The following is a 24,867-nucleotide window of genomic DNA, read 5'->3' as shown; positions in this document are numbered from 1 at the left end:
CAGCGAGTGAATGAGTGTTGTCTTTATATCTCCAGGAGCAGGAGTGCTCTGTAGCTGCTGGAGGAAAGGAATACCACCAGTGTGGATTTCTGCTGAAGATAATCATTTTCGCAAGTGAATCTACTTGTAAAGTGCTCTTGCTGTAAATTTTCTGGCTTGGCCACCAGAGCTCCTACACATACAACACTGATTTTTATACAGTGCATTTGTTGTCATAACCTTTTGAATATTCTTATAAGTGTATAATTAAAAATATTTCTCCAGAGTAATCAAGATTAGGCAGATAGTTATTAAATAGGCTGAGGGGTTCACTGTTCTTAATTCTGAATGTCTTTCTTGTGTTTGAAGTAAGCAAGCTTATGGCAACAAGCGCAATAAAATAAGTTTAATACTGTAGCTTTTCTGAAAAGTACAATTCCTAGACGTTCACCATGTTTTACAACCGTCCCCACTATATGTTTACGTTTCTTATCAGCCCAAACAGAAACAGAATGTCCCTTAAGCAATAACTCCCCATTCCTGCTGCCTGTGACCTCTGATAATCCAGATAAACCCTTTTCTCTGTGCCTTTGCTTGGATAGAATCACATGCTGTTTGTCTTTTTTAATCTGCTTGAGTTGCTCAGCATGTTTTCACGATTCTTTCATGTGATAATGTCTATCAGATCTTTATTTTTCCATATCCTGGGTTCAATGTATATATGTTCCACTTTGTTATCCATTCTTTTCCTCATACTTGATTTGCTTCTACCTTTTGGCGGTTATGAATAGTACTGCAGTGAAATTGTTATTCAAGTATATATTTGAATGCTTGCTTTTCAGTCTTTTGGATATATTCCTAGGAATAGAATTCCTGGACAGATGATACTCATTGCTATCTTTATAATTTAAGAATGTTGTTGTTGTTGTTTACCATCAGCTACCGACCTATAGCTGACCCGGTGGGTTTTCAGAGGCAGTTAATCGCTTGGGAGGAGATTGCCCATCCTTCTGCTGAGCACTGGTGGCCTTGAACTGTGTACCTTTGGGATTGCAGCACAGCTTCTTGCCACTAGGTCACCAGAGCTCCCTAATTTAAGAATAGTAGAATTAAAATACTGATTGACTGTTAGCTTACAAGTAAACTTAATGTGCTGTTTTATTGGTGGTTACCTAAGTTTTTCGTTTTACCTACATAAATTTAACTATAGCAATACGTGTTACCTTTTAATCCTCAAAACCACTATGATTTTAAAATGTAATAAAATTCATAAATTATTGCAGAAATGTGAGATAAATGATTTAAATAGCAAGAAGTTATAAATTAATATGACTGTACTTTTGCTTTAATGTAACTTTTAAAATATACTATGAACATAAAATAAGTGACTGTGGCTTCTCTTACTCGAGAAACACAGTACCTAGCCTTTTAGAACAATTAGATATTTAAGCTCCTGATCTATGCAACCTCCTAAGCTGTTTTTTAAGGATAGTGTAACTCTGAGATTTCTAAAGAGAGACAGCTTCCAGAAGGTGCAGAAATGGATTATTAGGTTGGAGGATCATTAAGCTGTGGGAAAATGCACGTTTATTTTTTTGTGTGTTATTTTCCTGCCCTCTCCCAATCTGCCACAGTTTTTAATATTATTTTTATTGACATGAATTTTAATCCTACAATTCTGTAAATAAAAGTAGAAGATTTATAAAAGATTGAGATAAATCTGTGTTTATTAATATAGTCTAGAAACTGATACTTAATAAGTTTTAGTTTCTTTTTATCTGTGGAATTTTTCCTGTAGATTGAAGGAAAGTAAAGTATATAAATGTTTTGTTTTAGCTTGATTTTCCCTCTATTTAGAGTGATAATATTTGCTCAAAAATTTTTTTTTTCATTAAAGGAACATTTTTCAAACTTAACAATTCAATTTTAACCCTCTTTACATCAGGCATAATAGGAAATGAGATCAAATCCCTCCATTCCATCATCAACCCTCCTATTGCTAAGTAAGTCTATCATTGATATCTTCTTTGCCACAAACTGATTGAAAAATTACAAGTTTTTACTCATTTGTTTAATTCATTGTTATTAGAGAATATTATAATTTCTGTACTTTCTGCTCTAACTAGTTATAGTCGAAGTTGATATTTATCTTAAAGAATTTTCGGGGAGCTCTGGTGGCCTAGTGGTAAGGAGCTGCAACTACAATCCTAGAGGCGCACGGTTTAAATCCACCAGATGCTCTGCCGGGGAAGGAGGGACAATCTCCTCCTGTACCAGTCAGATCTGATTTGACAGTACACTAACACAAAAGATAAAAAAATTTAAACAAAAAAGATTTTTCACAGTTCAGTGTTAGTATGGCAACTATAATATGTTATATTATAGCTACAGTATAACCATAATAACAGTATACTCTAGTGTAACAGCAACCTACTTTTCATGTAAATAAAGGTATAATACCCTTAAGATGGTAGTTGTTATTTTTGTTATTTAGCCATTTTCTCTGAGTAGTTATGTAAGGCATAATCTAAGAATACTTTTCTTTTCCTAGATTTTTTTTTACATAAATTACAGAAATACTGAAACTTCTCTAGCGCTGATATTTTAGTTTATAAGTTTAGTCATGTTCACCTTATAACATATGATTTTTCCCTTTTAAACAGAATTCGCAATATTGGAATTATGGCTCATATTGATGCAGGCAAAACTACCACGACAGAAAGAATATTATACTATTCTGGATACACAAGATCACTAGGAGGTTAGAATGGAATCCTCTTCTTTCTAATCCTCATTAGTAAAAGCAGTGTTTCTTCTTTTTCACTGACCCTCCACCTTTCCAAGCATGATGTCCATTTCCAAGGAATAGCCTCTCCTAATAACATGCCCAAAATATTACCTGAGATGAAGCTTCATCATCTTTGCCTCCAAGGAGTACTCTGGCTTTATCTGCTCCAAAAAATATGTTTCCTTTTTTTGGCAGTCCACGGGATATTCAGCATGCTTCTTCAACACCACAGTCAAAGACATCAGTTCTTCTGACATCTGTATTCATTACCCAGCTCCCAGATGCACTGCTCAGCTCTTAGATGCATTGCAAGTGACTGAAAGACCATGGCCGTAATAAGGCGTACCTTAGTCCTCAAAGTGACATCATTGCTCTTGAGTAATTTGGAGAGGTCCCTGACTTGAGACTTTCCCACTGGTACTATATATACACACACACACACACACACACACATACATACATACATATATATATAAAATCTTTCTCCAGCCTCTTAACAATATGATGATGTTGTTATCATGGACTTTATTTTACAAACTACAAGGTGAGTCAAGTAGCTTGCTGCAGATCATAGACTAGTAAATGATGGAGTTGGAATTTGAATCTCGGTTGACCTGATGCTGAAAGCATTTGACAGTACCACTCTACCTGCTATAAAGGGGTCAAGAGTGAGGAAGACCAAATAAGGATAGGGTACAGAATATCAAGGTGGAAAGAAAAATGAAACAGAAGTATTGTATGGTACACCAAAATTTAAAATACGTAAACTTGAGCTTTTCATTTTAGTTGTTAAAGTAAAATTTTAGAGTTGGCAAAATTACTGATCTTTCTGAAAATGCTTTGTCAGAACACACATGGCAATAGCACTCAAGAAATCAACTGATATATTGCAATGGGCATATCTACTCCTAAGGATCTGTTTAAAGTGCTAAGGGCCAAAGAGACTTAATTGCACCTCACCCAAGCCATGATCTTTTCATTTGCTTCATTTGTATATGAAAGTTGGTCAGCAAAGAAGGAAATTTTGAGAAGAATTGGTGCCTTTGGATTGTGGTATTGATAAATAGTTTTTAATATCCATGGGCTTCCAAAAGAAGAAATGGATCTGTCTTGGAAAAAGTAAAGCCAGAGGGCTCTCTGGACATGTTACCAGGAGAACCTAGTTCCTAGAGAAGTATATCAACCTTGGTAGAGGGTCACAAAAAGGAGAGAGACCCTCAGCATATAGATTGACACAGTAACTATAAGAATGTGTTTAAGTACAATAGAGGTTGTAAGGATAGGGCAGCTTAGGGTTTTTGGTTTTGTTCCATTGTACATAAACAACAGAATCAAGATTTGTTTAGAGGATGATTAAGGATTTAGTTACGTTGTTGTTGATTGCCCTGAGTCTAGCACAACTCAGAGACCCTATGAACAAAAGCCCTGAAGCCTTCTTGTAACTATCCTAGTTTCTCAAAGTTCATGGAGTTTCCAGAGGCATGTTGTTTAGGAAGTGGATGCCACTCCTGCTTCCAAACCTGTCCTAAACTGGGAGCTCCACGAAACACTATCCATCATGGGTAACTGTTATGACATTTGACATCCGAGTGGCACAAGGTTCAACCTCACAGCAACCCCAAGTTACCTCAGTACAGCAAATTGACAGAAGAGTGCTGTACCACTTAGAAGAATGTTCTTTCAAAATACAGTAACAACTGACTTTTAATACAGAGGCCCAGGCTTTTAAAATCAAAGGCCCTCCCCAGGTCTTGTTTACTCTAAACAAGAAGCTTAAATTAAAAAAAAAACCCCAATATAATATATTGTTGTTGATTGTTGTAATATACCATTGAGTCGCCTGCAGGATAGGGAAGGGTTCAGAGCTGCTGTACATAGGGTCGCTATGGGTCGCAGATAGATACAGTATGCCACTAAATGAGACTAATGTGTCATCTTTTTCCTGCTTAGACGTTGATGATGGAGACACAGTGACAGATTTTATGGCTCAAGAGAGAGAAAGAGGAATTACTATTCAATCAGCTGCTGTTACATTTGATTGGAAAGGATATAGACTCAATCTAATTGATACACCAGGTATGGTGCTATTCTAGCATTGTATAAATATTCCATATTATTCAGGGGTTCCTTTTGGTCTGTTTGTTTTAGAAATTTTAAGAACAATGTTTGTCAACGATTTTTTATTTTTTTTTTAGGTCATGTGGATTTTACCTTGGAAGTTGAGCGCTGCCTGAGAGTATTGGATGGTGCAGTTGCTGTATTTGATGCTTCTGCTGGTGTGGAGGTAAACAAAATTGGCAAAGTAAAATGCAGATAAAATTAGCACAATTAATTTTTTTTTAAAAAAGGAACGATAGTAGATATAATTCATTTGTTAAGTTCATGTAAATTATATGTAATTAATAATATGGGGCTTAACTTTTGTAGTAAAAAGAGAAAAGTTTTCTTTTCTTTAGAAAGTGTGTGTGTGTATGCATAATTCATTCTGCTAAGTTAGTAGCTGACCAGTTATAAGAAGTGCTGAGTCAATATTGTCCCAAATGTTTGATTTGTTGTATAATTTCATGATTCCAACATCAACAATCCATTCTTTTTTTTTTTTTTTTTTTTTTAACCATTCTTTGTTCAGTTCCCTTGCTCCTCTATGTTCTTTGGGTTTGGTGGTTTGCTGGAAGGTCTCCCAGGAACTCAGACCCATCGGGGAATGACTCACATGACTGTAGGTATGCAGGCTGTTTTTGCAGAGATGGGTAAATGTTGTAGACTATCAGTAACAGTGTAGCTGGGAAGGCAGGCATCCCAAAAAGAAAGCCAGCACTGAGGTTTCATGAGTTTACATAACCCTCTCTCTAATAGAGTGGAGCTTATATCCCACCCTCTTCCTCTCTCCTTAATACAATAAATAGTCAGCATAAAATGAACAGTTAATCATTGTTATATACCATCCAGTCAGAACTAACTTACAGCTGACCCTCTGGCAGGTTTTCAGAGGCAGTTAACTATATGGGAGAACATTGCCCTTCTGTCTACCTCATATCAACTGGTAGGTTCAAACAGTGCTTTCAAGATTGAAGTGAAGCTTATCACTAGGCCACCAGAGTTCCCTAATCATTGGCTAGGAAAGACATTTTGAATGATAAACCTTTGAAACCACTGTATGTTAATCTCAAGTACTGTGAAAAAACTCGGAAACTTTTGAATAGCAAATTTACTTGCCATAATTTAATGGATTTTGACGAGTGATACAAGACTGTTAAGTCAGACAGAGGATTTTATTTCTTAAAATAAATATCAGTAAAAAAAAAAAGAAATAAATATCAGTAGCCAGCTTTTTTAAAAAAAAAAAAAGTTATTATTTTTATGTGTGTGTACCGTCAAATCAGACCTGACTGGTACATGAGGAGATTGCCGCTCCTTCTCCAGCAGAGCATCTGGTGGATTTGAACTGCATACCTCTGAGATTGCAATGCAGCTTCTTGCCTCTAGGCCACCAGAGCTCTCTCATACAGTGGATTTTAATGCAGAGCAAAACCTTGCACTTAGAGAATGCAGTGTGCAGATCCATGGTAATGGATGGCCAGTAAGCCTATTAGAATTCTTACACATTGTTGATGAAAGTATGAACTATCTAGAAATTCTCTTGGGCAATTTCTTATAAAGTTCAATATGTACTTAACCTTACTTGTCAACTCATAGTTGACCTTCCATTGGGTTTTCAGCGATGAGGAATAACTGTCTATGTTTCATTGAGGATGCAAAAGCATTTAACTGTGTGGATCACAACAAATTGTGGATAATCTTCAGAATAATGGGAACCCAGAACATTTAATTGTGCTCATGTGAAACCTATACTTGGAACAGGAAACAATAGTCAGAGCAGAGGAGGAAAACACTGCATGGTTCAGGATCAGGAAAGGTGTGCATCAGGGATGCAGCCTATCTCCAAACCTTTTCAATCTATATGCAGAACAGATCTTGTGAGAGTCTGAACTTTATGAGGAGGAATGTGGCATCATGACTGAAGGAAGACTCATTAACACCTGTGTTATGCAGATGACACAACCTTGTTTGCTGAAACTAAAGAGGACATGAGATGTTTGCTGCAAAAGGTCAAGGGACTGTAGTCTTTAGGTTGAAGCTCAACATCAAGAAGACAAAGATTCTCACCGCTGGGCCAATTGGCAGCTTCATGATGGCTGGAGAAGAGATTGAGATTATTGATAACTTCAGCTTGCTTGAGTCCACAATTAACACTCTTGGCACCATGAGTCAGGATGAATTACATTAACAAAGTCTGCTGTCAGGGACTTCTCCAAAGTACTAAAGAGCAACAGTGTCAGTCTGGAGACTCGGGTGCACCTGATCCAGGCCATGGTCTTCGCAGTTACTTGCTGTGCATCAGAGAGCTGGACAATAACTAAAGATGATAGAAGAATGATCGATGCCTTTGAGTTTTGGTGCTGGAGAAAGGTATTGAACATATTGTGGAATGCCAGGAGAACAACAGGTCTGTCCTGGAGAGGGTGAAACTAAGCTGCTTCCGGGAGGCAAGGATTTTGAAACTCTGGCTCACCTACTTGGGCATGTGGCCAGGAGGGACCGTTACTGGAGAGGGACATTAGGCATGGAAGGGTGGAGGGATAGTGCTAGGGAAGAAAATCCAGGATGAGATGGATTGACTCAGTGACTGGAGAAATGGAATTAGGTCTGCTGGAGACAGTGGGATTGGCTAAGCATAGAGAAGGTTTCAGAGCTAATGTTATAGGGTTGCTACGAGTTGCAGGTAACTCAAACACATAGCAACAACATAAATGACATGGAAAAAGATTGCCCATATTTCTTCTGCAAGCAGCTGGTGGGTTCTAACCACTTCCCTTTGTGTTAGCAGCTTAGCTCCCTAGCCAGAGGCCACCAAAGCTCCCTACACTTAACTTTGTTTTTGTTAGGTCCTGTCAAGTCAAATATGACTCATAGTCACCCTGTGAAAAACAGATCTGAACCCTGCCCTATCCTGTGCCATTCTCACCTTCTCTGACTTTATCCAAGAAGAATGAAAACATTTGTTCTCAAAAGACTTGTTCAGACTGTTTTTAGCAACTAAATTTTTTTTTTCCAACTAAATTCTTAAAGACTCCAAACTAGAAACAACTCAGGTAGTGGGCTGTCCGGTAGCAGTGAGTGGACATACTAGCCTGGTTTTAACTACTAAAAAGAAGGAATCTAATCTTATGTAATGTGGTTAAATGTAAAAAGCATTATGTCAAGCCAAAGAAGCCATGTTATTTATACCAAGTTCAGGAATAGATAGAATGAATCCATGGTGTTGGTTACACAAGTCAATGTATTTACCAAAACTCACTGAGCTGTATCTCATATGTGTGTATTTTATTGCGTATAAGTTCCCAGACCCTCCCCTCAAAAATAAAAGCAGACAAACTGACCTGTCTTATAAGTAGTGTAGTAGTAGGCTTTTTATGCTTTGCTTCAGGGCTATTGGACTCTATTACGCCATGATACTGTAAGACTCAAACTAAATATATTTAACATATGCAACAAATGAAATTAAAAGAAGTCAAGTAGAAGAAAAGCATATGAGAGTTGAAACTTATAAATACAGGTATTTGCTTTTTTAAAATAGTTCAAATCATACTTAATTTACATAAACATTCAGTAATTCAAAGTGGAAATAGATACTTTTTAAAATAATATAGATAATGCTTTTATGTTCAAATTATCTTATAGCAGAGTTTCTTAAATAGGGCAAAAAGTTCATCCTTTGCAGGTTAAAAAACTGACATTAAATGTTGTGTATTTTGTAACATAGACCAAGAAAGATTGTGAAATATACCAAAAAAACTCTCACTCAAACTTCATTGTGTTTAAGTTAGAACCAACCATAGCTGACCCCTGAGCAGGTTTCTGAGGCTGTAAATTGCATGAGAAAATAGTGCCCATCTTTCTTGAAGCCACCAGTGGATTCAAGCCTTCAGGTTAGCAGTCCCTGTGGACTATGCCACAAAAACTAGGTCTTCTAATTTTAATTAGTGCCTTCCAGGTATAATTTTTTTTTTTGTTAGATAACCTAGTTCATCCAGCCTGTTTCCAAAAAGTCTGAAACACATTTTTTATCACACTTCATCACTTTCTCACGAACTTAATTTATAGCATAGTGATTTTTGTTCAATATATTTATATATTTTTTTTCCCTTTATCTTAGGCCCAGACTCTCACAGTATGGCGGCAAGCTGATAAATACAGTGTTCCTCGAATCTGCTTTTTAAACAAGATGGACAAAACTGGAGCAAGGTATGTAATCTTTATCAAATGAGAATACTATTTGAACTTTTGTTGTTATCGTTGATTGCCTTTGTGACAATCACGACTCATAATGACCCTATAAACAAAAGGCCTGAAAGTTCATTAAGTTTCCAGAGGCATGTTCTTTAGGAAGTGGATGCCACTCCTGCTTCCAAAATTTGAACTTCTAATAAATTTTGAAACATCATGTGTACTATAGGGAATCAACCCCAGCATTAGTACAAAAATGCCTATCTCAGCACATTAAATATCATCATAATATACTAATGTCTAAGAGAAAAATGGAGTCCCTGGATGTAATGCAAATGGTTGTTATTATCTTTGACTACTAAGTGAAAGGTTAGAAGTTAGAATCCAGCCAGAGCCACTTTGGAAGAAGGGCCTGGGAATTTGTTTCCAAAAAATCAGACACAGGTGACCCAACTGAATACTATTGTACTCTGATACATATATGTCCCCGTAAATTGGAATAGGCTCAATGGCTTCTGATTTTTAGGATAAAAGAACAAAAAAATTAAGCCATCAAAATGATTCCTGGGGGAAAAGTGGGTAGCCTTGGATGATAGAAAATCTAGTCATGGAAGAAAGAATCCAGACTTAAAAATAACAAATCTTGCATTTGAATGTTATGTACAGTTCATTACCTATGAAGCTTTGATCAATTAATTTCATCTTAACCTCTGAGTTTAGCTTTGTGAAATGCAAAATAAAAACAGTGCCCTTATTATTATTTGAAATTGACATTAAAATTTTATTCAAGATATATTGTCCTGTAAAAAACTGTTAAATGCTAGGGGGAATAAGGAGTGTTAAAAAATTTAGAGAATATTATAAAGCCATGTTAAAGATCTTACAACATTTTGAAATATAATTATTTTGCCTTCTACAGTTTTAACTATGCAGTTGAAAGCATCAGAGAGAAGTTGAAGGCAAAGCCTTTACTTTTACAGGTAAATTGGTTGATTAGTACAACACATCTCTCACATCAATATTTTTTTGATTATGACACAAGTTTCTGATCTTTTTGGAAGAACTTGAGATATAAATGAAAATTGCTAGTAAATATTATTATAATAAAGATACTAAACATTTTTAGGGAAAGTATGTATTGAGAAATTTATCAACTATGCAGTTTTAATTGAGTGATCATTTAGTAATAGTAATTTATTTTTAATTGTAGTTACCAATTGGTGAAGCCAAAACTTTCAGAGGATTGGTAGATGTAGTAACAAAAGAAAAGCTACTTTGGAATCCTAATTCAGAGGATGGAAAAGACTTTGAAAGAATATCGCTCTTGGAATTGAGTGATCCTGAGTTGCTGAAGGAGACAACTGAAGCAAGAAATGCCTTAATTGAGCAAGTAAAAGAAATACTTTGAGTACATGTTGTGTTGCTTTATTTTACGCTTAATGGCCTGTAGAGAATGTGGTTAGGTGTGTCAAGTCAACACTGATTCATGGCCACCCTGTGTACAACAGCTCCGAACCCTGCTCTATCTTGAGCCAATTTCATTGTCTCTGATACACCTATCCCCATTAACCCAGTCACAGTCAGTCCGTCTCATCCAGGGTCTTCCTCTCTTACGCTTTTCCCTCCACTCTTCTAAGCATGATGTCCTTCTCCAAGGACTGGTCCCTCCATGCAATATGTCCAAAATATGTGAGACAGAACCTCATAATCCTTGCTTCCAGGGAGTGGCCTCCCAGGACAGACCTGTTTGTTCTTTTGACAGTCCATGGTATATTCAATACTCTTCTACAGCAACACAGCTCCAAGGCAATTTTACTTCTATCATCCTTAATCATTGTCCAGTTTTCTAATGCATAGCAAATAATTGCGAAGACTGCTTTTCTTCTTTTTAAACACACTGTTAAATGTATACTTTATTGAGATGACTTTTCAAGCTTGACCTCTCATAAATTCAGGTAACTCCTAATATATCATTAAGTGTTCCGATTTCGTACTCTTAAAAGAAAAATTAAAAAAAAAACAAAACAAAAAAAAAGGAAAATTCTTTTTCTTTATGTCAGTAGGATTTATGAAGAGTGTTTGGTCTGGGCTTATGCCTTGAGATATTTGGATAATGGTTTTTTCTTATATTTAAACTTAACAATTATGAAAATGCACACAAGTTACACAACTATGGCTTTCTTTGTAGGTGGCAGATTTGGATGATGAATTCGCTGAGTTGGTTTTAGGAGAATTTAGTGAAAATTTTGATTTACTGCCAGTTGAAAAGGTAAATTTGTTTTATTATGTTGATCAAGGAATTAATCTGATTTGATTTCTTTTTTCTTGGGTGTTCTCTTTCATTTAGCTTTGCATACTATTAGAAAAAACAACTTAAAAGAAAAAAATTAAAAATTAAGCTAATACTAATAAATGTAGCTAAATAGTGATAATGATTAAATATTTTCATGTGGAGCTATTTTTAAAAGTCAGATACTGATTCTTGCTTTATGTATATTAAATCATGTAGCCACTGTTTGAGATTTGGGGGATTCACAGTTTTTATGGAGCTTACTGCTGTGCTTATGTGGACTCTACATCTAATGACTGGGGAGACAGGAAATAAAATGTCTAATGTGTCAGCTAATAGTAAGTATAAAGAAAAAAGAAAGATGTCTAAACTGATAAAGAAGGAGCTTTGGTGATACACATAGTGAAGCACGTAGCTGCTAACCAAAGATGGAGTAGTTCAGACTCACCCAGTGACCCCTTGAAAGAACAAACTGGTCATCTGCTTCCATAAAGGTTACCGTCTAGGAAGTCCTATTGTTGACACATGGCAACATCATGAGATGAAAATCAGTTTGGTGATACCCAACCACAGCATGGGCAGAAGGAGTGATGGAGGTGTATGCAGGAGTGTGGTTTCAAATAGATGATTCATGAGGGGCCTCTTTCTGAGAGATTTTGTCAGAGACCAGCATGAAAAAAAAACTAACAAAACACCTCAGACTCACTGTTGTCAAATCAGTTCTGACTTCTCACTACTCTCCATTGAGTTCCTGAGGTTGTATGTTGTAATGGGAGCAAGCTGCCCATCTTTGTTCTGTAGAGCAGCTATTGGATTTGAACTACTGGAAACTCAAGGCCTTTAGTTTAATAAACTGTATAGCTCACTTGAGACTGCTGCCAGTGCTCCCAAGAGGCCAGCTTACTACGTACAAAATGCTTATATCTTTGCTTTATAGCTACAGACTGCAATACACAGAGTAACCACGGCTCAGACTGCAGTGCCCGTGCTTTGTGGAAGTGCCCTGAAAAACAAAGGAATACAGCCCTTGTTAGATGCCATTACTATGTACTTGCCTTCACCTGAAGAACGCAACTATGAGTTTCTGTAAGTATGCAAGCACATTAACATTCTAGGCCTTGAAAAATTCAAGAGTACTGTTAAATTACTGTTTTTAAATCATTAAAAATGGTGCCAAATACTATTGTATATAATGTATACATGTAAAGCTATTGCAGTTTTTATTTGAAAGTGATCTGATACCATCTGCTGTATTTGCCATATTTATAGGTGAAGCTAAGAATATATGGCTTTTCACTGTAAAATTATTGACACTACAATAATCTTAGTTAAAAAGAGAAAGAATGAAACTAGTTACTAGGATATGGAAGATTTTTGAGAAATATTTTGTAGATGTGCTTATTGTCTTATGTTGTTGTTAGGTGCTGTCAAGTCGAGTACAACTCATAGACCCTGTAAACTAAAGATCTGAACCCTGTCCTATCCTGTGCCATCTTCACATTTTCTGACACAGTAGAGCCCGTTGTGGCAATCACTGTGTCTATCCACCTGGTTGAGGGGCTTCCTTTCCTTCACCGGCTCTCTACCTTTCTCAGTATCTTGTCCCTCTCCGAGGAATAGCACCTCCTAGCAACCTGCCCAAATTATGTGAGGTGAAGTCCCATCATTCTTGCCCCCAAGGAGCTCTCTGGCTGCACACTCTCCAAGACATCTGTTTATTCTCTTGGCTGTCTGTGGGATGTTTAGTGCTCTTCTCCAACACAGCCCAAAGGTTTCAGTTCTTCTTTTGTCATCCTTATTCATTGTCCAGCTCTCAATGCATAGAAGTGATTGAAAAAACTGTGGCCTGAATCAGACACACTTATGCTTATACTCATTTATCTTTCATATTTTTATAAGCACAGTCTATTTTGTGGCTATAAACAAAGGTCATTGTTTTACTTCTGTTGTCATGAAGGTTTTATAAATAGTAATGAGCTCTCTAAAATCTGAGTGACTGTTAAACAGATTGGCAGAGACCATAATTCTGTTAAATAGGACACCAATAACTTTGCTTCATATCTCTATATTGGAGAGGCAACCTGTGGAAATAGTTATAATTTGGACTTTGTGCATTCTTTCTGTGCTTTCATTTATGAGCTGTGTGACTTTGCACAAGTTACTTAGCCTCTCATCCCCAAAACACAAAGAACAAATATCTTATTGGAATATTTAAGGATTGAATGACTTAATATCTATAAAGCTCTTGAAACAGTGCCTGGCATATCATGAGTTTTATGTACATACTTTGTTCAGTAATTAAAAACAAGAGGGAATAGGAGCAAGACTGAAGATACTCTACAATAGAGTATCTAACCTATGTTAGTCACAGATTTCTTTGAAAACTGGTAAAAAATGGAACTTCTCTTCAGAAAGATGCACATATGCATGAAACCTGACTATTTACAGAGAATTAAAATAACTTGAAACCTATAAAGAATACCAATTTCAGAACATCATTCTGTAAGTATGTTGATTGTAGAGGCAATTTCAGGTTTATAGTATAGGTTTATGTATTTTCGTAAGTAGACATTAATGGGAAGAAAGAGTGAGAGCAGTCATTGAAAAAAAACTATCTGTGCCAGTTTCTTAAGAAGTGGTATGATGTTCCCAGGTGTGTTTTTGAGGAATTACTTGGCAAATTATTTGCAATTGTATTTAATATTGGAGGAGAATCCTTATTTTCGGTTTTGAGGAACCATTTGTTAGATCTCCATTAGAGATTTAGCTTCAGTTTGCTCAGCTCCACAGTCAACACTCTTGGCACCAGCAACCAGGAAATAAAAAAACATATTGTGATGGGAAAGTCTGCTGTTAGGGACCTCTCTAAAGTACTCAAGAGCAACGGTGTGTCTCTGGAGACTAAGGTGTGCCTGATACAGGCCATGGTCTTTGCAATCACTTGTTATGCATCAGAGAGTTGGACAATGACTAGGGAGGATAGAAGGAGAATTGATGCCTTTGAGCTGTGGTGCTGAAGAAGAGTATTGAATGTAGCATGGACTGCCAAGAAAACAAACAGATTCATCCTGGAGAGGGTTAAACCAGGCTACTCCTTGGAGGCAAGGATTCTGGGGCTTCGTCTGACATACTTTGGACATGCTGTAAGGAGGGACAGGTCCTTGGAGAAGGACATCATGCTTGGGAGGGTAGAGGGACAGCACAAGAGAGAAAGACCCTCTGTGAGGTGGATTGATTAATCGGGATGAGTGTGTCAGAGGCAGTGTGATTGGCACAGGATAGAGCAGGGTTTAGGGCTGTTGTACATAGGGTCACTATGAGTCGCAAGCGTCTCGACGGCACATAACAACAACAGAAGACGACACATCATTTAATGGGCTGAATAACTCTACTTGAAAATCCAAGCAATCTTTATAGGATTTCAAAGTAAGTTTCTGCAGTGGTTCTGAGCTGTTCTTTATAGATGTTTAAGTATTGTGTTTTAAAGGTCTTTCTGGAATGTCTTCTTTATTTTGTAGGCAGTGGTATAAGGATGACTTATGTGCACTGGCATTTAAAGTTCTTCATGACAAGCAGCGAGGACCATTGGTGTTTATGCGTATTTACTCAGGCACAATGAAACCTCAGTTAGCTGTCCATAACATTAATGGAAACTGCACGTAAGTAGAGGCTTAGGTCCTTTTCTAAAAATACTTTACTTCTTTAAAACCTTTACTACTACTACTAATAACATAAAACTAATAATAAACCTGGCTTTTTAGGGAGAGAATAAGTCGTCTGCTTTTGCCGTTTGCTGACCAACATGTTGAAATTCCATCACTGACTGCTGGCAATATTGCCTTGACTGTTGGGCTTAAAAATGTAAGTGATCTGTGATTCTCTAAGAAATAGTAACTTAAATGTGTAATTGAAAAAGAAATATTTTGTAATATTTATAGTTGAAAAGTAGGTCTTTTGTTCATAAGGAATCCAAATGGTCATAATGAATATTGATATTTTTATCAATATAATTAAATCTTTTCTATATAATATAAAGAAAGTCAAATTAGAAAAAATTACAAATAGTATGAATTGCATTCATATTTGGATTCATAGTCAGCATGGAGTACAAATAGAAGGAAGATAATGTGCTATTTATAAAAATTTAACTGCCATTGAGTCAAATTCATAGTCTCTAAAAGTATGAATCATAACAGGAGGAGATTGCCCATCTTTCTTCATGGTTCAGTTAGTGGATTTAAACCACCAGAAATGTACAAGCTTTTGGTTAACAGTACAACGTACTGTAGACAAAATTACCAGATCAACTATCCTATTTATAGATAAACATGTGGTTTCATGGAGATGGTACAGGACTGGGCTACGGTTCATTCAATTATGCATAATTAGAGCATAATGTGAGTTAGAGCTTTCTCACTAAACCAAAGTCCACCAAGTCATCAAGTCAACACTTATTCCTAGTGACCCTGTAGGACAAAATAGAAGTGCCTCAACATCCCATAGGATTTCTGAGGCTGTAAATATTTACAGAAGCAGATTGCCGTATCTTTCTTCTTTAGAGTAGATGGTAGCTTCAGACCATTGACTTTTCCAGTCCTTGGAGAAAGATATCATTTAGTTAAAAAAAGGAAGCAGGAATATATGGTTAAGTATTATTTTCATGACAAGAGTCCAGAATAAGAGCTGCATAGTAGAGTGGACTTGGGGGAGGGGACTGTATAACAAGGGAAGAATTTTTTTCCAAAAAGAAAAGTGAACTGGGGAAGAAGGGGTACAAAGAGGAAAATGTGCAAAAATAAATGAATGGAAATCCCAAGTTTTCTATAAACTTTCATTAAAATCTCAGTAAAGAAAAAATTTTTTTAAAAAAGGAAGTCCCTCAGAAAGATGGATTGACAGTAACCCTAACAATGGATTAAAGCATGATAAGGATTTTGAGAATGGCACAAGTAGGGCAACAATGCTTTCTGTTGTACATAAAGTTGTTATAGGTTGTTTTAGACTCAGAAAGGGCCAGAGAGTAAGAATAACACTGCCCTAGAGCAGAAACAGATTAAGAGCTCATAGCCCTTAAAACAATGAAAGAATCTTTTCTTTTACTTTTCCATAATTTTTGGACTCATGTACTTATAACTTGTTAGTCAAATTTGTGTCTTCTAGGTTGCAACACCCCCATGATACGTCTTCAAGGATATGAACATGTACGGCCAAGCACAATCAATAAGATTGCATCTAAATTCCAAAATCAATCTCCATAATAGTCTATGTGTTTCCTACTGCCAAAGGGGCCCTTTAGAGTAGTGAGAGAAGATCTTCACCCTGAAACCCACAGCGTCCCTTTTCAGCAGGAAGTAGCTAAGAGAATACACCATCCCCTTTTCCTTATGACTCAGGGTGAAGTCTCTCTCAGGGAGGAGTGATAGGGAATGGCAAAGGACACACTGACAAAGAAGATTAATCAGAACTGGCTTTGACAAGCACTGTGGCATTTGGACAAGAACAAACTGGGAGGAGGGTAGAGAGAATAGTGCAACAATGAATGAATGGAAACCCAAAATCTCTGTAAATGTTTATGAAAATTAATAAAATATAATTATAGAAAAAAAAAAAAGAGCTCATAGCCCTGCCCCATGGTGCCTATAGAGCCCCACCAAGACCAAGAGATTATTTTATTTGTTGTGTGAGTGGGAGAGGCAAAGAGTATGGCAATATCACCCAAAATAAGTCCAGGGTTTAACCAGCAGTTCCAAGGCACAACTCCTCAGTTAGTCCAGGCTCCTGTTTCAGTTCAGCAAGCAGCTTTTCCTTCCATCCTCAAAAGCAAGAACAGCAAAATCCAGCTGTGGGCAGCACAAATGCAAGAAGCCTCAGGTCACACCTTGCTACTGTTAGTCCATAGCAATGCTGGTCTTTTGCCACCAGGGTCTCACTCTCACCAGGGTTTTGCCACCACAAGCCTTGCTTACCTCCAACTCTTGCCTTAAGTCTTTCTCTCCTCAAATCTTGCTGCTCAGTTTGGAAAACACTCTTCCACTTACTCTAGTCCAACAGCTGATGCTGATTTGCAGGACCAGTAGCTGGAGACCAGAGGTGGCTAACCAGTGGCTAAAAAAGGCCAACCTTTATGTTATCACCACAATGACTTTTTCCAGGACTTCATGACCACAGCATTTGAGATGAAGTCTCACATCCTTGCCTCTAAGAAGCACTTTGGCGGCACTTCTTCCAACAGAGATTTGTTTGTGTGTCTTTTTTTTTTTCTTTTAATTTAGGGAGGGATATTTGTTTAACTGAATGAATTTTGGATGTGTGTATATAGTATGGCTTTTTTCTTTAGACTTTTATCACAGCATTATTTTGGCTAGAATTCATACTTTAGAGGTTAAGTTAGGTTTACTTACGAAAAGCTATAAAGAACTTTGTGGATTTAACTTTCTTTTGTTCTGCTGAAAGCAAAGTGCTCCAGGAGAATTCTTGTTTGGTGATTGTTGATGGAGGCTGACTGCTTGCCGACAGTTTCTTTTCTTCAAGCCATCTTGTTTGCTTTCAGACTGCAACTGGAGATACCCTTGTGGCATCCAAGTCCTCTGCATTAGCTGCAGCTCATCGAGCCAAAAGGGAGGGGGATAAGAAACACAGACGAAGTAATGGAGCAGAGAGACTTTTATTGGCTGGTGTAGACATTCCAGAGCCCGTTTTCTTCTGCACCATAGAACCCCCTTCAATGGCTAAGCAACCAGGTATAAATAGCATTGGTGTAAAAATTATTTTTTTTAATAATTTTACAATTTATATAACCAAGTTATAATATTCTCTTAAAAGATTTCTGGAGCATTTGGGTTCATTTTTGCCTGAATTTATTGTTAAGCATTTTTTATGGTTGGTTTGTTTGTTTTTATTCAAATTGCTTTAATTTTTTTTTTATTTTTTTTTTTACTGTATAAGCTTTTATTCTTTTATTAAATCTTGACCATTTTTATCGTGTAATCGCCCTCTTGGAATCGAAGTAATTGTTCTCAGGGCCATCCTCCCATTATAATAGATTAGATAGTAACTGATTGTGAACCAATTTAGTTCTTCACCATCAAAATACAATTTTATTTTAACTCAGCTTTTAAAATTCATCTGAGATACTGCTATAATTTGATTACTGACCTTTTGAGTATTACATGCTTTATTCTTTAACATTCTCTCATTATTTTTTTCTTTGCTTAAGAATATTGAGAGGGAGTGACTGAAAAGGGTAACTCATTAATTCATTGCCCATTTCTTTTGAGCTGTACTTTGTGGAACTTTTTTATTCTTAATAAAAAAAATTGAAAGTATATTTAATAATTCTAGTAAAGAATCACTTTACTTTAGCTGACATATGGAATGTAAGTAATATATTCCTAGTTCCTCTATGGTTGTATTTTTAACTCCCTTTTACCATTTGCTCATTATTACCTATGTTTCTGAAGGGTTTTTGGATTTATGTTAGTTCCTGGAGTGACCTTTGCAGAACATAATCAGATAATGTGACTGTGGTGTTTTAGCCCTTCATGTAATTTCCCCACATGACTGCAGGCCCTTAACAGGATATGATTCCTCCTGCCTACTCATGCTAATCTTGCCCTTGTCCTCCAGTCTCTAGACACATTGTTGTTGTTATGTGCCGCCGAGTCACTTGCGACTCCTAGCGACCCTGTGTACAACAGCCCTAATCTCTGCTCTGTCCTGTGCCAATCACACTGTCTCTGACATTCCCGTCCCGATTATCCCAGTCACTGAATCAATCCACCTCATAGAGGGCCTTCCCCTCCTGCGCTATCCCTCCACCCTCCCAAGCATGGTGTCCTTCTCCAAGGACCGATCTCTCCTCACAACATGTCCAAAGTATGTTAGACGGAGTCTCAGAATCCTTGTCTCCACGGAGCCACCCGGTTTAACCCTTTCCAGGATGAATATGTTTGTTTTCCTAGCAGCCCATGGTACTCTCAATACTCTTCTCCAGCACCACAGCTCAAAGGCATCAATTCTCCTTCTGTCCTCCCTAGTCATTGTCCAACTCTGATGCATAACAAGTGATTGCAAAGACCATGGCCTGTATCAGATGCACCTTAGTCTCCAGAGAGACACCATTGCTCTTCAGTACCCTGGAGAGGTCCCTAATAGCAGACTTTCCCATGGTAATGCGCCTTTTAATTTCCTGGCTGCTGGTGCCAAGACTGTTGACTGTGGAGCCAAGCAAACTACAGCTGTGACAATCTCAATCTCTTCACCATCCATCCTGATGCTGCCAATTGTTCCAGTGGTGAGAATCTTTGTCTTCTTGACATTGAGCCTCAGTCCATATTGTAGGCTGCAGTCCTTGACACTCTGCAGCAGGTGCTTCAGGTCCTCTTCAGTTTCAGCAAGCAGGGTTGTGTCATCCGCATAATGCAGATTGTTGATAAATCGTCCACCAATCCTGACCCCACATTTCTACTCATAGAGCCCAGCCTCCCGGATAATCTGTTCTGCATATAGGTTGAAAAGGTATGGAGATAGGATGCATCCCTGGCGTACACCCTTCCCAATTTTGAACCATGCAGTGTTCCCTTGCTCTGTTCTGACGACTGCCTCCTGGTCCAAGTATAGGTTTCGCATTAGAACACATTTCTCCAACATAGACTGTTCCTTATACAGCTGCTCCCTGTGCCTGGAGAGCTTTTCTTCAGAATTTTGTTTGCAGATTTCTTTTTTTGTTGTGTATGTCTTTACTTAAATCATTCTAAAGATTACTCCATATTAAGTAACCCGATCACTGTCATATCATCTTGCTTTATTCTCTACAGAGCATTTCTAGGTGTTTGACATTTCCTCTTTGAATATTTGTTCTTCTGTTTGCCACTAGAATTTAGGCAAATTTGTCTAGCTTTGTCACAATATTCCCAGCACTTAGGGCATAGAATAAAAAGAGCTCTCAGATAAATTGCTTAATTAAAGAATGGTTCAATAAGTTGTCTAGAAAATGACATCTAAAGGTAAGAAGAATTGTTTGTCTCATAGATTTGGATCATGCACTGAAGTGCCTTCAGCGTGAAGATCCCAGTCTGAAAGTGAAGCTGGATCCTGACTCTGGACAAGTAGGCTTCTAATTACTTAATTTCATAAGCTTTTCAGCTGTGTGTTTTTGTGTATGTGTGTTTGTCTCCACACATCTCTTAGTCTGAGTTCCTTAGAAGAACAAAACCAGTGAAATATTAGAGGTACACATGCACACCCCCAACCTCCACTTCTACCAAGTTGCCTTCAAATCAAGGTGATTCTTTATTGGGCTTCCAAGGCAGTATTTTTTTTTTTTTAATTGCTGTTTTTTTAATTGATATTTTGGTGAAAGTTTATAGAAGACTTGAATTTCCATTCATTCATTGTTGCACAATTTCCTCGCCTCCCCTCTGCCCCCCAGTTCACTTTACTGTGCAGCTCCCATTCTGGACTACTGTCATGCAGATAATACCTAATCATATATTTCTTTCAGACAGTTTTTTCCTTCATCTATTTCAATATAGTGTTCATTATTTATCGCCTCTTTTCTTAGTTTCCCCCCAAACCCCATGTCAGTCCTGTTTTGTAACAGAGGCATTATTCAGTATTTCTCCTTTTGTGAATGGGATATATCACCGAGCATAATCTCCTCCAGGGTCACTCATTTTGTATAACATTTTATGAGTTCCTTGTTTTTCAGTGCTGTAATATTCCATTGTGTGAATATACCACAGCCTCGCTGTCCATTCATTTGCTGATGGGCACTTGGGTGGCTTTCATCTCTTTGCTATTGTGAACAATGCCACAAGAAACATGGGTGTTCATATATCTGTTTGGGTGGCAGTTCTAGTTTCTTTAGTGTATATTCCCAGGAGTAGAAATACTGGGTCAAATGGTATTTCTCTTCGTAACTTTTTGAGAAAGCGCCGTACTGTCTTCCAGAGTGGTTCCACAATTTTACACTCCCACCAGCAGTGAGTAAGGGCTCTAGTTTCTCCACACCCTCGCTGGCATTTGTTGTTTGCTGCTTTGTTGAACTTTGCTTTTGTTACTGGTGTGAGATGATACCTTATAGTTGTTTTGATTTGCATCTCTCTTAGATCTAGGCATTTTGAACATTTCTTCATGAGTTTGTTTGCCATTTGAAAGTCTCCTTTGGTGAAGTGTCTGTTCATATCCTGTGCCTATATTGCAATTGAGTTGTTTACCTTTTATCTTGTTGAGGTGCTGATAAATTCTGCATATAAGACCCTTATCAGACATGTCATTACCAAATATTTTTTTTCTAGTCTGTGGCTTTCCTTGTCACACTGTTGGAAACCAAGGCAGTAAATCTTAATAACAATAGACTACCTCATCTTTTTTCTCAGAGCGTCTGTGGAATTTGGACTGCTGGCTCTTCAATAAATAGCCCAGCACAACTCTTTATGTAACCAGTGCTCCTATAAACATATACAAAATCAAAAAGCCACTGCTATGAAATGTATTCCAACTCATGACTCTCCATTGAGTTTCCTATGCTGTTAATCTTTTTGAGATTTCCCACTTAATGGCAATGAGGGGTTTGTTTTTCTCATTGGAATTGCTGGTGGATTTGACTATCTATCTTTTAACAACAACTCAACATTGAACTCATCAGACTACTAAGGATCCTGTAAATAAGGAATGGCTCACACAGTTGTACAGTCTGGCAAGTCCTAAATTTGTGGGTCAAGTATGAGTGTGGAGATGCCTCCTGACTCACAGGTTGCAGGGGCCACAGAACCCAAAATCTGCAGGCCAAATGGTAGGCTTGAGAGTCAAAGGTCAGAGGGTGACAAGGCAGATACAGGATCAAGAATAAGGAACCATTGTTGGAGCATCACATTGGATTCAGGCCACATACTTGATAAAACAACTTTTTTAATTGATTGGCTGCATACATTAGATCTGGTCGCACAGTGAGTTGTGTGTTCCCCCAAAGTCAGGTCTCTGGCAATTCCAGTCTACCAGCAGCCCCTCTTAGGAGAGAACTGGACAATCTCCTGTGCAATTTACAGTCTTGGAAACTCAGGAAAGTGTGAGCTATGAGTCATTTCCAACTAGATGGCAGTGAGGAGTTTGAGATTTTTTTTTTTTAAGTTTTAAAAATGGAAATTTTATTGTTAGAACATGTAAGCTAGTTTAGTTAATTTGAAAAGTATGCAATATACTATTTTCCTAAAATGTCAGACAGATGATGTAATATAATTTCATTTTTCCTAAAGGCTACAACAGTTGATGTTTTGTACCACTGAGTTAGAACTGACCCAAAGCAGAACCTCCAGTGAGTTTTCAGAGGCAGTAAATCCCACAGGACGAGATTGCCCATCCTTCTCCTGTGGAGCAGCTAGTGGATTCAAATTATGTCCTTGGTTTGGCAGTGCAGTTCCTTACTGTTTAGTCACCAGAGATATTGTAGTAAAAGGAACTTTTTCAAGCGTAAATAATGTAAATTGTGCAAAGTAAATAATAAAAAGCCTTCTACTGATAGTTCCTGAAAGATAACTGCTATGAAAACTTAGTGCATCTCTCTTCCAAACTTCAAAAATACTTACATATGGGGTGTGTGTGAATATCTATTAAATAATTTTGTTTGTATTACTCTTTAGCTTAGTTTTTCCCAAAAAAAATTTTTAATTTTTAAATGATACATTGAAGTATATAGCAGCTATACCAAGTAATTTCCTTTCAGTATCCAATCTCAAACTCACTGCCATAGAATTATTCTGACCTATAACAACCCTCTGTCAGATTTCCTAAGACTGTAAGTCACAGTGGGAGGAAGGCTGCCATGTTTTTTCCTTGAAGTCATAGGTTTTTTTGAACCACCAGAGATGCATAAGTTTTGTGTTAGCAGTGCAACTCCCTAGGAACTGCATCACCAGAACTCTGTCAATTTTAGTTTAACTAGATTATAACAATGTTCTAATCAGAAAAGCAAAAAACACTATTTAGATGTAAGAGAAAAAAATTGGATCCCATTTGTAATTAATAAAAAGTAACATGAATATATATTAGTATCATATTCATATAATGTTTTATCATAAATGTAACTTTCCTTTGATCTTTGATTTCTTTCTTTAACTAGACTATCCTCTGTGGTATGGGGGAGTTACACATTGAGATCATTCATGATCGAATCAAGAGGGAATATGGACTTGAGACCTATCTAGGGCCTCTCCAGGTGGCTTACCGAGAGACCATCCTAAACACAGTTCATGCCACAGGTAAAAAAGAAAAAAAATGCTTGAATGTATTTACCTGTCTTTCTCATATAATTTTTTTAAAAAATCTGTCTATGGTCACTAGTGTCTTCCATCAGGAAGCTTTGGTGGCCTAATGGTAAGGAGTGGCACTGATAGCAAAGGCACATGGTTCAAATCCACTAGCTGCTCCAAAGGAGAAAGATGGGTAGTCTCCACTCATGTGATTTATTGCCTCTGAAAGCTCACTAGAGAGAAAGATATGAGTCGGTTCCAATTCAACAGCACAGAATAACGTTAAGTGTTTTTCATCAGACTATCTTGTATTTTTTATTTTTTAGGATTTTGTGTTTTAGACATTGAAAGCCCTATTTTTTTTACCATCTCAGTATCAACAGGGTGGGCCATTTATCCTATCAATAGGCTTTTCAGTGGTCTTGTAGTGGAAAAACCTCTGAAGTACATGGCTTATCCAGTCCTCACAATTAAAACAAGCAGATAATTTGAAGTGTTTGAATTTTTATTTAGTGGGAAATGTGATTATTCTCGTTAATTACTCTAGTTAATAATATAGTAATTCATTTCTCCTTTTTCAGTTTATCATACTGTGTTAGCGAGAAGGATAATAAAACTTCAAAGCTGCACTTAAGGCTCTGGCAAAAAAATAAGGTAACATGACTGATTGAATACCAGTTGAGGTATTTCAACAAACAGATGCAAACCTGGACATTCTAGCTTGTCTTTGCCAAGACATTAGACAGATTTTTGGCCAGCCAGCTGGAAGAGATTAATATTTGTGCCCATTTAAAAAAAAGCAGAAATTATCTAACGGTTTCATTAATATGACATGCAAGTAAAGTCATGCTGAAGATTATTCAGAAATAGCTGGAATACAGTAACGAGGAACTACCAGAAATCCAAGCTGGACTCAGAAGAAGCCATACAAGGAGGGATATCATAGCTGTTGTCTTAGCTCAAAGCAGAAAATACCAAAAAGATATTTTCTTATATTTTATTGGCTACGCAAAGGCATTTAACTATTTGGATCTTAATAGGTTATGATTAACAACACTAAGAGGAATGAGAATTCCAGAACGTTTAATTGTACATGTTTGGAACCTGTACAAAGACTCAGAAGCTATTGTTTGAATGGAACAAGAGAATACTTGCATGATTTAATATCTGAAAAGATGTAGAAAGAGTAAGGGCCATGTTGTTGTTGTGGTTGTTATGTGCCGTCGAGTCGTTTGCGACTCATACTGACCCTATGCACAACAGCCCTAAACCCT

At 37.2% G+C, this 24,867-nt stretch overlaps 1 protein-coding gene across 1 annotated transcript in view; it reads left to right on the top strand.

Annotated features, from left to right (window-relative positions):
* Window positions 1-24,867, top strand: part of GFM2 (G elongation factor, mitochondrial 2) — a 54,237-nt gene that overhangs the window by 5,812 nt on the left and 23,558 nt on the right. The window contains exons 3-16 of the mRNA XM_006901430.1: window positions 1,925-1,982; window positions 2,643-2,740; window positions 4,718-4,843; window positions 4,963-5,051; window positions 8,985-9,073; window positions 9,975-10,035; window positions 10,266-10,445; window positions 11,244-11,324; window positions 12,283-12,431; window positions 14,864-15,004; window positions 15,107-15,206; window positions 17,896-18,085; window positions 20,376-20,452; window positions 23,464-23,602. Of these exons, the coding sequence (XP_006901492.1) occupies window positions 1,925-1,982; window positions 2,643-2,740; window positions 4,718-4,843; window positions 4,963-5,051; window positions 8,985-9,073; window positions 9,975-10,035; window positions 10,266-10,445; window positions 11,244-11,324; window positions 12,283-12,431; window positions 14,864-15,004; window positions 15,107-15,206; window positions 17,896-18,085; window positions 20,376-20,452; window positions 23,464-23,602 (1,578 nt within the window). The remainder of the gene's footprint in view (window positions 1-1,924; window positions 1,983-2,642; window positions 2,741-4,717; window positions 4,844-4,962; window positions 5,052-8,984; window positions 9,074-9,974; window positions 10,036-10,265; window positions 10,446-11,243; window positions 11,325-12,282; window positions 12,432-14,863; window positions 15,005-15,106; window positions 15,207-17,895; window positions 18,086-20,375; window positions 20,453-23,463; window positions 23,603-24,867) is intronic.

Source organism: Elephantulus edwardii, unplaced genomic scaffold (assembly GCF_000299155.1).
Source record: "Elephantulus edwardii isolate Elephantulus edwardi_28Jun2011 unplaced genomic scaffold, EleEdw1.0 scaffold00326, whole genome shotgun sequence".
Classification (NCBI taxonomy): Eukaryota; Metazoa; Chordata; class Mammalia; order Macroscelidea; family Macroscelididae; genus Elephantulus; species Elephantulus edwardii.
Note: the sequence above shows the minus strand (reverse complement) of the source record. Positions and strands in the feature narration are given on the sequence as shown.